General features: G+C 42.1%; 1 protein-coding gene across 5 annotated transcripts in view; it reads left to right on the forward strand.

The window, feature by feature from the left end:
- LOC138760958 (ras and Rab interactor 2-like) overlaps nt 1-13,164 on the forward strand; it is a 216,276-nt gene that overhangs the window by 152,329 nt on the left and 50,783 nt on the right. For all 5 annotated transcript variants that reach the window (XM_069932367.1, XM_069932363.1, XM_069932364.1 and 2 more), the window contains one exon: nt 5,062-5,134. In XM_069932367.1, the coding sequence (XP_069788468.1) occupies nt 5,062-5,134 (73 nt within the window). The remainder of the gene's footprint in view (nt 1-5,061; nt 5,135-13,164) is intronic.

The raw sequence follows: 13,164 nt of genomic DNA on the forward strand, positions 1-13,164 counted from the left end.
ACCCAGCCCCCCACAGAAAAGATTTCACTTTTCATATGTCACAAAGGTCACTCTTTTAATTCCCTCCTTATTCTCTCTATTCCATTACCTTCCCTTATTAATTCTTGTCTATACTATCTATATTTTCCTCTAATTACAGATACATTCACGTATGCACATTGTCTCTATTCACTCTTATACCTCTTTACCCGCATACATATCAATCGTGATAATATTTACTCTCATTACCCGTCTTCATCCCTCAGTCTATTTTTGTCTTTACCCACATACATATCAATCGTGATCATTTTTACTCTCATTACCCGTCTTCATCCCTCAGTCTATTTTTGTAATTGTTCTGCAAATTTTCGTGCTTCTTCTGGATCCGAGAATAGTCTGTTTTGTTGTCCTGGAATAAATATTTTCAATACCGCTGGATGCTGTAGTATAAATTTATACCCTTTCTTCCATAAAATCGCCTTTGCTGTATTGAACTCTTTTCTCTTCTTTAGGAGTTCAAAACTTATATCTGGATAAATGAAGATTTTTTGCCCTTTATACTCCAGTGGTTTGTTGCCCTCTCTTACTTTTTCCATTGTCTTCTCCAGTACCTTTTCTCTTGTAGTATATCTTAGGAATTTTACTACAATAGATCTTGGTTTTTGTTGTGGTTGTGATTTAGAGGCCAATGCTCTATGTGCCCTTTCTATTTCCATTTCTTGCTGTAGTTCTGGACATCCTAGGGTCTTAGGGATCCACTCTTTTATAAACTCCCTCATATTCTTGCCTTCTTCATCTTCCTTAAGGCCCACTATCTTTATGTTATTTCTTCTGTTATAATTTTCCATTATATCTATTTTTTGAGCTAGTACTTCTTGTGTCTCTTTAGTTTTTTATTAGATTCCTCCAATTTCTTTTTTAAGTCTTCTACCTCCATTTCTGCTGCTACTGCCCGCTCTTCCATCTTGTCCATTTTCTTTCCCATTTCTGCTAAGGTCATATCTATTTTATTCACTTTCTCTTTTGTGTTGTTTATTCTTCTTCTTAAATCATTGAATTCCTGTGTTTGCCATTCTTTAAATGACTCCATGTATCCTCTAACAAGAGAAAGTATATCATTTACCTTGCCTTTCCCTTCATCTATTTCACTGTATTCTTCCTCTTCTTCTTCCTCTGGGTTGGCCATCTGTTGTTTCTTTGTTGCCCTTTTCTTCTCTTCTTTCTTTTTTTCATTGTTTTCTGTGGTCTCTTCTTGCTGCAGGTGTTCTGCAGCCGTCGTTGCCGGCTGTGGAGATCGACTCCCCAGCTGGTCCCCCCTCCCGTCGGTGTTTTTTTTTTCATGCGCAGTTGCGCACTTTTACTCGGCTCTGCGAGCCATTTTTGTAGTCCTATTTCTACCGACCTGAGGAAGCGGGCTTCTCTCTCCACATCGGGCCTCTTCGGACAGGTAAGGCCTTCTCTTTCTTCCTCCGTTGTCTTCTCTTCCTCTCTTCTTACCGTTGATTTTGATTTTTCTTTTTTTTGTCGCCATCTTCTTTCCACCTTTATACTCACTTTTCTTTAACTTTTATTTCTGTGCCTTTGTATTTTCTCTTGTTTTTCCCGACTTTTCTGGAGAGGGCTGGAGTTCACCGTCCGGCCACTACTCCATCACGTGACTCCTCCTTCACACACAGCAAGTTCTTTAAAAAAAATTGCACAGCTATACCCAAAGCTCATTCAGTTAACCATATAACCATTTTTCGGAGCGTAAACAGGCCATGATTCCGACACCTCATGGCTCACTCAAGGGATGTGTGGATTAGTCGGCAAAGAAACAACCAAGCTGTCTGATTCCTGGACCATCCACAAGCAATAGTCAAGGTCTCCCCATCTAGTTTATTTCTTTCCCGATCTCTTCTCACCACCCCCCCCCCCCCCCCCCACCCCACCTCCCCGTTTGGATTGTCTCCCTCTCTCCCATCTGATTTGTCAGTGCTCACAGAACATCCACCTGATTTTTAAAAAAAATATTAGCTCCTGGCGAACTTGCCAAAGTCAACGAGGAATGAATGCAAGCTTCTCGAACAAGCAGGCAATGAAGGCTGTCTTACAGCCATGCCAATTCATATTTGGTTTTTCCAAGGCACAGGTCCTGGGAGAATTTCCACCCATTCCCTTGGTTTTGGTCCAAAGTAGGATCATTGGAAAGCAAAGCTTCCCCTGTGTTAATGGTGCTTTGCTCTCTTTGCTGAGATTAGCAAATATTCGTAGATGACTAAATGAATCACGTCTCCAAACAACAAGACGATATTAGCAGTGATTTGTAATATATTAAACAGCTGTTAACAAATTACCTTGTGTTCACAAAGTAGAAATGACGGAGCTGCAAGGAATTGTGCTTAAGTTCAGCAGCTTCAATGAAAAGAAGTCTCTACTTTCTATCTGGGTGTAAAAAACAGACAGACACATGCCAGCTATGGCAGGTAGTGCAGGACATTACAGCTAACAAAGCGAGGGTGTACACGGTAAACAGCTGTAATGCTTTATTATCTGATGAGCTGGACACATTCTATGCCCACTTTGAGAAGAAGAACCAAACAGTGCCTACTAGAATCCCTGAAAAGGCTGAGGACCCTGTGATATCTGTCTCTGACGGCAACATCAGAACATTATTCGCAGGGCATCAGTCATCAGTACCTGTTAGGGTACTGAAAATCTGCGCCAACCAACTAGCTAGAGTGTTCATTGGCATTTTCAACCTCTCATTGCTGCAGTCAGAGGTTCCTACCTGTCTCAAAAGGGCATCAATCATCCCGGTGCCCAAGAAGAGTAGTGTGAACTGCCTCAACACCTATCGCCTGTGATTAAATGCTTTAAGAGGTTGGTTGTGACCAGAATTAACACATACCTAAGCAAAGATCTGGACCCGATGCAATTCGCCTAGCGTTACAATCACTCCACAGGAGATGCAATATTGCTGGCTCTCCACTCAGCTCTGGATCACCTCGAAAACACCAATTCATACATATAGCTACTCACCATCAACTACAGTTGAGCCTACAATAGCATTATTCCCTGAGTGCTGGTCAAGAAACTACAAACTGTAGGCCTCTGAACACCACTCTGCAACTGGATCCTTTGCTTTCTCATCAGTACGAATTGAAAACAATGTCGTCTCTTTACTGATCATCAACACAGGTGCACCCTGAGGATGCATCCCATTGCTCAAGTAATTACACACCCATGACTGTGTGGCCAGGCAAGTTTGCCGATGACACCACAGTTGTCGGCAGTATCACAATTGGCAATGAGGAAGCGTATAGGAGGGTGTATCGACAACAACCCTGTGCTCAACGTCAGCAAAACCTAGGAGATGATTGTGGAGGAAGTCAGGGGAACACGGCCCAGTCCTCATCAAGGGCTCAGTAGTGGAGAGGGTCAAGAACTTCAAATTCTTGGGTGTCAACATCTCCAAGAATCTGTCGTAGAGCCTCCATGTTTTTTGCAATCACAAAGAAGGCTCACCAGTGGCTATACTTTGTGAGGTCACTGAAAACTCTTGTAAACTTCTACAGGTGTACTGTGGAGAGCATTCTGACTGGTTGCATCACTGTCTGGTATGATGGTGTCAGCTCTCAGGGTAAGACTAAACTCCAGAGGGTTTTTAACTTGGCCTGCAACATCACAGGCACCAGACTTCATTCCATCAAGGACATCAACACAAGGCAGTGTCTTTTTTAAAAAAAAGCAGCCTCTATCCTCAAAGACCCCCACCACCCAGGCCGTGCCCTCTTCACTCAGCTACAATTGGGGAAAAGATACAAGAGCCTAAAGATGAGCACTCAGAGGCACAAGGACAGCTTATTCCTGAATAATCAATGAACGAAAGACATTGCCTTACTTTTTGTGCACTATTATCTATTTATTTATCTGCTTATTTATTTACTTATTATTTTTATTATTAGTGACATAAGATGGTTATAATATGAATGTTTGCAGTATGACGCTGCAACAAAATTCCGAATTTCATGAAAATAAATTCTGGTTGTGATCTAGATCAGCCATTCTCAACCTTTTTTTTTGTCTATGACATCCTTAGGTCTCTGCACAAAGTTTAGGAACCCCCTTCCCTGTGAAGCAGTCAAATTTGATTTTCTTCCATATTTCTCTCCTACTGTCTACATAAAAAAAACCAAAAAAATTTATGTGAGGTGAAAAGTAAATGAGGCTTTTACTTAAATGTGCTGTCCCCCCCAGTGGAAGGGGGAGGGGGGAGTCAGAGGGCTCCTATTGACATTAGCTGGTCTAGATCTTTTTTGGGTTTGTCCAGAAAGGTTGGCATGGTTAGTGGGTGGCACAGTTAGCACATCGCTATTATAGCCCCAGTGAACCAGGTTCAAATCCACTGCTGTTTGGAACGAGTTTGTATGTTCTCCCTGTTTCCACTGGGGGCTCCTCCCTCCTTCCTACATACATCAGGCTCCTGAATGAACTCCACAACAGTGATAACATGCTGACCTTGCTTGGTGCTACATGATGTGAATGATAATTGGAGTCAAATCAGCCTTAACTGGGACACAAATTAATCATAACCTTGTAGTGGTAAAGAAAAAGATTTTTTTTAAAAAGGGGCAGCATGGTTAGTGTAACACTATTATAGGGTCAGAGACCCTGGTTCAAATCCACTGTACATGTTCTCCCTGTGTTTGCATGGATTTCCTTTGGATGTACGGGGTCATTCGGTTAATTGATCACATGGGTTTATTAGGGCAGTGCAAGGTCATGGCCGGTTGGGCCTATTATCTCTAAATTAAAATTAAATATATTTCAATATATCGTTAAAGATGTGGAACAAGTACGCTTTGGCTTGTATCTGGGTCTTTTACAGCTGTTTCAGCTTAAGGCGAAACAGCCATGTCTGCACTATATGTCTCAAAGCAGATGTATCACATTTTTTGTTGGTCATGAAACCTGTCAAGATATTTGGTTAGTTTCCTGCCCAGCTCAAAGAATACCCAATGCTGTCTGATTACTTTCTCATCTGCAATGTGATGTGTAAAAGGTGTGGTTATAACTTTTTTGTTCTTTCTTGCCGCACAGCTTTCTCACTGGAAGGTTCCTGCCTGAGCTTTGCAGACTTATTTAGGCTCATTGCTTTCTACTGTATTAGCAGGTAAGCAGTGCAACAGTCCACTATAAAACTATTGCTCAACTTTAGACATTGCATTTATACATACAACCTACTTCTATGCTCTTAATCCCTGTACAGGTATCTGGGATCAAGTTTTTTTAAAAAGTCACAACTTCCTGTTTGGGTCAGTCAGGATATCCTTAATTGGACAATTGAGTGATAAAGCTTAACTAGGATCCTTCCAAAATGCCCTTGAACCAAAACAACCTCAAAACAGGCCAAGTAGTGGAAAGGATAAAATTGGTGCTGGGCAGTGGCCACAGAAATTCAAATTTATTATCACCTGACTGTACATGTACAACCAAACAAAGCAGCATTTCTCCAGACCATGGTTCACACGCATACATTTCTCACACAGCACATAATAAATCATATACATACCTGTAGATTAAAAAGAAGTAATATAAAATAAATATGTATAAATATTCTGGAATAATTAACTAAATGTCATTGACAAGAGTCCCAAGGTTACAAGATACCATTCATCAATCTCACAGCCTGTGGGAAGCAGCAACAGTGCCCTCCATAATTTTTGGAACAGAGACACTTTTTTTCCTTTATTTGCCCTTGTGCTTCACAGTTTTAAATTTATCAGCCAAAAATTTGTATCGAATTAAAGTGCACATTCCAGATTTTATTCAAGGTTATTTGTATACATTTTGGTTTGGCAATGCAGAAATTACAGCACTTTATATACATAGTTCCCCCTTTTCAGGGCACCATAATGTTTGGGATATTTGGCTTCACTGGTGTCTGTGAGTACTCGGCTATATTTATTTGCTTCATTGGTGCAGGTAGAAGAGAGCTAGGCTTGCTTCGAAGCTTTTGATTACTTTTGGAGTTGCCATTTTTCAACACGAGGACTGGAGTTGTGCCCAATGAAGGTCAATGATCCCATTGGCTGAAAAAATATAAATAAAAAAAGTGAGAGACATCAGCCAAACCCGAGGATGACCAAAATCAACTGTTTGGAACATCATTAAGCAGAAAGAGAGTACTGATAAGCTCAGTAGTTGCAAAGGGACTGGTGGGCCAAGGAAGACCCCCACTGCTGATGACAGAAGAATTCTCGTCATAATGAAGAAAAATCCCATAACACCTGTCTGACAGATCAGAAACACTTCAGGAGGCGGATGTGGATGGGTCAATTACTACTGTGCGTCGAAGACTTCATGAACAGAAATACAGACATGAGATCTTGTTTCTCAGTCTCATAATGGGTTCATTGACTTTCATTGGAACAACTCTGGTCCTTGCTGAAAAATGGCAACTACAGACTCCAAAGGTGATCAAAAGCTTAGAGGCAAGCCTACCTCTCTTATAAGAGGCTGCCGCTTCTTGGCCAACTGCCACCCTGATCTCAAACTCATCTGGTCCATCTCCAATAACACTCTTCCCTTCCTGGATCTCTCTGTTTCCATTCTGGGAGTAAAGCTTTCCACTGATATGTACCACAAACCCTCTAACTCCCACAACTACCTGGACTACTCTTCCTCACACCCTGTCCCCTGCAAGGATTCTATCCCTTTCTCTCAATTTCTCCATCTCCACCACAACTGTTCCCAAGATGAGGTCTTCCAGTCCAGTTCTTCCGAAGTCTGCCTTCTACGAACGAGGCTTCCCCCTCCACCACTATCACCTCAGCCCTCACCCGCATCTCCTCCATTTCCTGTTTATCTGCCCTGTCCCCCTCTGCCCCCAGATTCAACAAACATAGAATCCCCCTCATCCTCACCTACCACCCCACCAGCCTCCATATCCAACACATTATCCACCAGAATTTCTGGCACTTACTGCAGGATCCCACCACCGGACACATTTTCCTCCCCTCTCGGCCTTCTGCAAGGAATCTCTCCCTGATTCCCTCGTGCATTCATCTTTCCCCATCCATTGCATCCCCGGCACCTTCCCCTGTGCCCGCAGAAGGTGCAATGCTTGGGCCCACACCTCCTCCCTCATCATAGTCCGGGGCCCCACAGTCCTTTCAAGTGAAGCAACACTTGTACATCCGCTGGATTGATTTACTACATCCGGTACTCCCTTTGTGGCATTCTTTACATCGGAGAGACTAGTCGGACATTAGGAGATCACTTCACTGAGCACCTCCTCTCATCTGCACCAGTGACAGAGACCTCCCAGAAACCAACCATTTCAATTCCAAGTCACACTCCCACACTTAAATGTCTGACAATAGCCTTGTGTACTATCCCATCCAGACCACCTGCAAATTGGAGGAACAACATCTTATTTTCCATCTGGGCGCTCTCCAGCCAAATGGCATTGACTTTTCTGTTTACTACTCAACCTTCTCGCCTTTTCTTTCCTCCTCCCCTTTCCTGTCTTTCTAGTTCTCCCTCCCTTCCCCCTCACTCACCCAGCCATCCTTCCCCCTCATTGCTGCTGTCCCTTCCCTCCTTTCTCCACCCATCATCTCATGTCTTTTCCAACTCCTTTCCCTTCCTGTTCCGATGCCTGCCGGCATTTTCTCATACTTGATGATCTGGCTAATCAAGAACCTATCAATTTCTGCCTTAAATGCACCCAGTGACTTGGCTTTCACAACTGTCTGTGGCAACAAATTCCACAGATTTACCACCCACTTGCTGAAAAAATTCCTCCGGATCTCTGTCCTAAGCAGACGTCCTTCAATCCTGAATCTGTGCCCTCTTGTTCTAGATTCTCCTACCATAGGAGGCCATGCCTTTCAACATTTGAAATGTTCCGATGAGATACCCCCTCATTCTCCTAAATTCCAACAAACACACAGCAAGAGCTGTCAAACACTCCTCACAAGATAACCCTTTCATTTCCAGAATCATCCTAGTGAACCTTCTTTGAACCCTCTCCAACATCAGCACATCCTTTCTTCAATGACAAGCCCAAAACTGCTCACAATACTCCAAAGGAGGTCTCACCTAGCCTTAAGAAGGCTCAACATCACATCACTGCTCTTATATTCTACTCCTCTTGAAATGAATGTCAACATTGCATTTGCCAGCTTCACCATGCAAGTTTACCTTCAGGCTATCCTGCACGAGGATTCCCAGGTTCCTTTGCATCTGGGTATTTTTAATTTCTTCCCCATTTAAAAAAAAATGTCATTCAGTTTATTTTTACTACCAGTGTATGCCTGTACACATTCCAACGTTATATTTAATTTGTCACTTCTCTGCCCATTCTCTTAATCTAAGTCCTTCTGCAGCCTCTCTGTTACCTCAACACTACTTGCTCCTTCACATACCTTTGTATCATCTGCAAACTTAGCCACGAAGCCATTCATTCCATCATCCAAATGTTTAATATGCCACATAAAAACAAGGGCCGCCAACACCAACCCTTTTAGAACACCACTGACAACTGGCAGCCAACCAGTTATTCCCTATATTCTATAAGACATAGGAGCAGAAATAGGCTATTCAGCCAATCAAATCATGAGCTGATTTCCCCATAATCTTTGATGCCCTGGCCAATCAAGAACCTATCAATCTCTGCCTTAAATACATCCAACAACTCTCTGCTTCTGCAAATCAGCCAATGCTCTATCCATGCTGGTCTGTTTCCTGTTATACTTATCTTGTTAGAGAAGCCTCATGTCTGGCACCTTGTAAAAGTATTTTTAAAATCCAAATACAGAACACATCTATTGCATCTCCTTTATCTATCTTGCTCATCACTTCTTCAATAATTCCAATAGGTTTTCAAACAAGATTTTCCCTTAAGGAAACCATGCTGACTGGTCTATCTTGTCATGTTCCTCCAAGTACTCTGTAACCTCATCCTTTACAATCGACTCCAACATCATCCTAACCACTGATGTCAGGCAAACTGATCTATAATATCCTTTTGAATCATATAACACTACAGCACAGAAAATAGGCCCCTTCTAGTCTGTGCTGAAACATAATTCTGCTAGCCCCACTGACCTGCACCCACACTATAACCCTCCAGACCTCTCCCCTCTATGTATCTATCCAATTTATTCTTAAAACAAGAGTGAGCCTGCATTTACCACATCAGATGGCAGCTCATTCCACACTCCCACCACTCTAAGTGAAGTTCCCCTTAAACCTTTCCCCTTGCATCCTAAAGCCACGTCCTCTCGAATTTACCTCTCCTAATCTAAGTGGAATGAACCTACTTGCATTAACTCTATCTATACCCCTCATCATTTTGTAAATCTCTGTCAAATCTCCGCTCATTCTTCTACGCTCCAAGGAATAAAGTCCTAACCTGTTTAATCTTTCCCTGCGACTCAACTGCTGAAGACCCGACAATATCCTAGTAAATCTTCTCTACACTCTATCAATCTTAATGATTTTTTTTAATATAGTTTGGCGACCAGAACTGCACACAATACTCCAAATGTGGCCTCACCAATGTTTTATACAACCTCACCATAACATCCCAATTCCTGTACTCAATATTTTGATTTATGAAGCCAAGATGCCAAAAGCTTTCATTACAACCCAGTCTACCTGTGACACTACTTTCAGGAAATTATGTATCTGTATTTCCAGATCCCATTGTTCTTCCACACTCCTCAGTGCCCTACCATTTACTGTGTATGTCCTTTCTTGGTTTGTTCTTCCCAAATGCTACACTTCACACTTATCTGCATTAAATTCCATCTACCATTTTCTGGCCTATTTTTCCAGTTGGGCCGAATCCCCCTGGAAACTTTGAAAGCCTTCCTCGCTGTCCACAATGCATTCAATTTTAGTGTCACCAGCAAATTTTCTAATCCAGTTTCCCACATTATCATCCAGATCATTGCTATAGATGACAAACAACATTGGTCCTAGAACTGATCTCTGATGCACACCACTAGTCACAGGCCTCCAGTTTGAGGAGCAATCATCCACTACCACTCTCTCTTCTCCCATTCAGCCAATTTTGAATTCAGTTTACAACCTCTCCATGGATATCTAGTGTCTGAACATTCTAAACTAGCCTTCCATAGTAAAGCCTTTCCTTCATCTACTTTATTAGTAACCTCTTCAAAAGACTCTAAGATTTGTTAAACGTGACCTACCACGCACAAAGCCATGCTGACTATCTTTAATCAGCCCATGGCTGTTCAAATACAGTACAACTTCAATTCTCCAAAATTTTTTCGGAGCTGAACTGACCACAGGCCTCGGGATCCCAGTGCCAGCAGCAGTGGACCCAACGTCAGCAGGGACCTCAAGCTGCCAAGCAAGAGCGGGACTCTCGGGCTCCTGGCACAAACCCCTGGTGGGGAGGTGTTGGTGATCGGCGGGGGCCAGCATTTTTTTTGGTGGGAATGAAACATTATTTTAATGCTTAAAAATCCTTATCTTGTTGTTTGTTGTTAATTAAACTCTGTTACAAGTAATTTGCTGCTGCTACTAGGCTGTTTTTTTAAAAAATGACAGGTTCTCCAAGAAAAACATTTATCCAAAATGGCCCCGGTCCTGCCTATTTCTGATAATTGGAGTTGTACTCTATGTGTATATCTGATCTGTCAGAACACCCTCCAATATTTTAACTACTACTGATGTCAAGCTCACCAGGCTTGTAATATCCTGGTTTACTTTTAGAGCTTTTTTTAAACAACGGAACAATATAAGCTACCTTCCAATCCTCCAGCACCTCAACCGTGGCTAAGGACATTTTCTGCCAGGGCACCTGTAAATTCTACAATAGTCTCCCTCAAGTTCTGAGTTAATATCATGTCAGGCTTGGGGGATTTATCTACCTAAGCTATTTATCTAAGGCAGCAATCAGCTCCTCCTCTTGAATATCTATATGTTCCCTTTCCATTTTCCCTTGTACACTATGCTGGTTTCCTAAGTAAATAATGATGCAAAAAAAAACTCTTTAAAACCTCCCCCATCTCGTTAGGCTCCACACATAGACGACCACTCTGATCTTCTAGGGGACCAATTTTGTCCCTTACTATCCTTTTACTCTCAAAATACTTGTAAAAACCCTTCAGGTTTACCTTCACGTTATCTGCCAAAGCAACCTCGTATTTTTTGCCTTCCTGATTTCCTTCTTAAGAATTTTCTTACATTTTCTATATTCTCATAGTCCATCACCTTGTTGCCTATACCTACCAGATTGCTAATATCCCTTGAAAACCAAAGTTCCCAATGTCTGTTATCTTTGCCTTTAATCCTGTCAGAAACATGCAAACTCTGCACTTCTAACATTTTGCCTTTGAAGGGCTTCCACTTAATGAACACATCCTTACCAGAAAACAACTTATCCAAATCCACTCTTCCTAGATCCTGTCTCAATTCCACATAATTACCCTTTCTCCAATTTAGGACCTCAACTCGAGGACCAGACCTATCCTTATCCATAATTGAATTGAAACTAATGACATTATGGTCACTGGACCCAAAATGTTTGCCTACACATACCTCTGTCACCTGCCCTGTCTGGTTCCCTTATAGGAGATTCTGCATCCTCTCTCTTGTTGATACCTCTATATATTGATTTAGAAAACTTTCCTAAACACATTTGACAAACTCTAGCCCTTTTACAGTATGGGAGTCCCAGTCAATATGTGGAAAGTTAAAATCTCTGAATATCACATTTTTCTGTTTCTTTCATCGGTCTGCTATCTCTCTACAGATTTGCTCTTCCAGTTCTCCAAAACCACTTTTCCACTGGCACCCTGTCCCAAGAATTAACTGGGAATTTACTGGGACAGGTTCCAATGGAAATGGAACACTATCTGAACGCCGGTGTGAAATGACATCATTTCACGCCAGGGATTAACTACCTCTACCCCGACTCGTATCCCAAGCGTTTTGCTGATGCCAACGTGCTGAAAAAAACCAGGGGAAAAGGGACAATAGAAAGTCGCCTGTTTCCAGTTGAAGGTAGAACACTCTGAACACGGGGATAAGTGCGTTCAATGGAAAAGCCATGTCCCATTTAAGGGTGGCCCAGTGGAAATGGCACAAATGGCTTTCTATCCTGGGACACTGCACGACCACTTAACTGGAGTGCCAGTGAAAATTGACTTAAGTCAATTGGATGGTCTAAAATACAACCCTATCAATGTGGTCACACCTTTCCTGTTCCTCAGCTCTACCCATATGGGCTCTGTAGATGAGCCCTGTGGGCTGTCCTGTCTAAGCACAACTGTGATATTTGCCCTGAGTAACAATTCTACTTCTCTCCATTTCATCCCTCCCCCTCTATCACGTCTGAAACAATAGAACCCCAGAACATTGAGCTGCCAGTCCTGTCCCTCCTGCGACCAAGCCTCACTAATAGCAATAATGTCATAATAACGCCCTAAGATTGTCTGCATTTCTGACAGTGCTCCTTGCATTGAAGTATATATACATATATATCTATATATATATATATAGATATATATGTGTATATATATCTATATATATATATATATAGATATATATGTGTATATATATCTATATATACATATATATACCTGAGAACATTATCACATACAGACCTTTGATTTTGGTCTTGACCTTTATCACTTCACTTTCTACTCTAATACGCTGGTTCCTATCCCCCGCCAATCTAGTTTAACCCCCCCCCCACCCCCACCCCGGAGCAGCACGAGCAAACCTACCTGCAAGGATATTAATTCCCCTCCAATTCAGGTACAAACTGACCCATCGGTAAAGGTCCAACCTTCCCTAGAACAGAGCCAAATTAATTCAGAAACATGAAGCTCTCCCTTTTAGCCACATATTTAGCTGCATTCACTATTTGCTGCCTCCTTCCCTCATGAATATTGAGGGGTCATTTGAGATTTTCCAGTCTTCTCGGTCATACCAGAATCTATTGATTCCTAAAAGATCATTACTAATGCTTGCACAATCTCTACCACTACTTCTTTCAGAACTAGAGGGTGAAATCCATCTGGTCTGGGAAGACTGATCCACCATTAGACCATTCAGCTTTCTGAGTACCTCTCCCTTGAAATAGTAGCTGCACTCACTTCCCTCCCCTGATACCCTTCGACATCTGACACACTGCTAATGCCTTCCACAATGAGGAAT

Source organism: Narcine bancroftii, chromosome 4 (genome assembly GCF_036971445.1).
Source record: "Narcine bancroftii isolate sNarBan1 chromosome 4, sNarBan1.hap1, whole genome shotgun sequence".
In the NCBI taxonomy this organism is placed as follows: Eukaryota; Metazoa; Chordata; class Chondrichthyes; order Torpediniformes; family Narcinidae; genus Narcine; species Narcine bancroftii.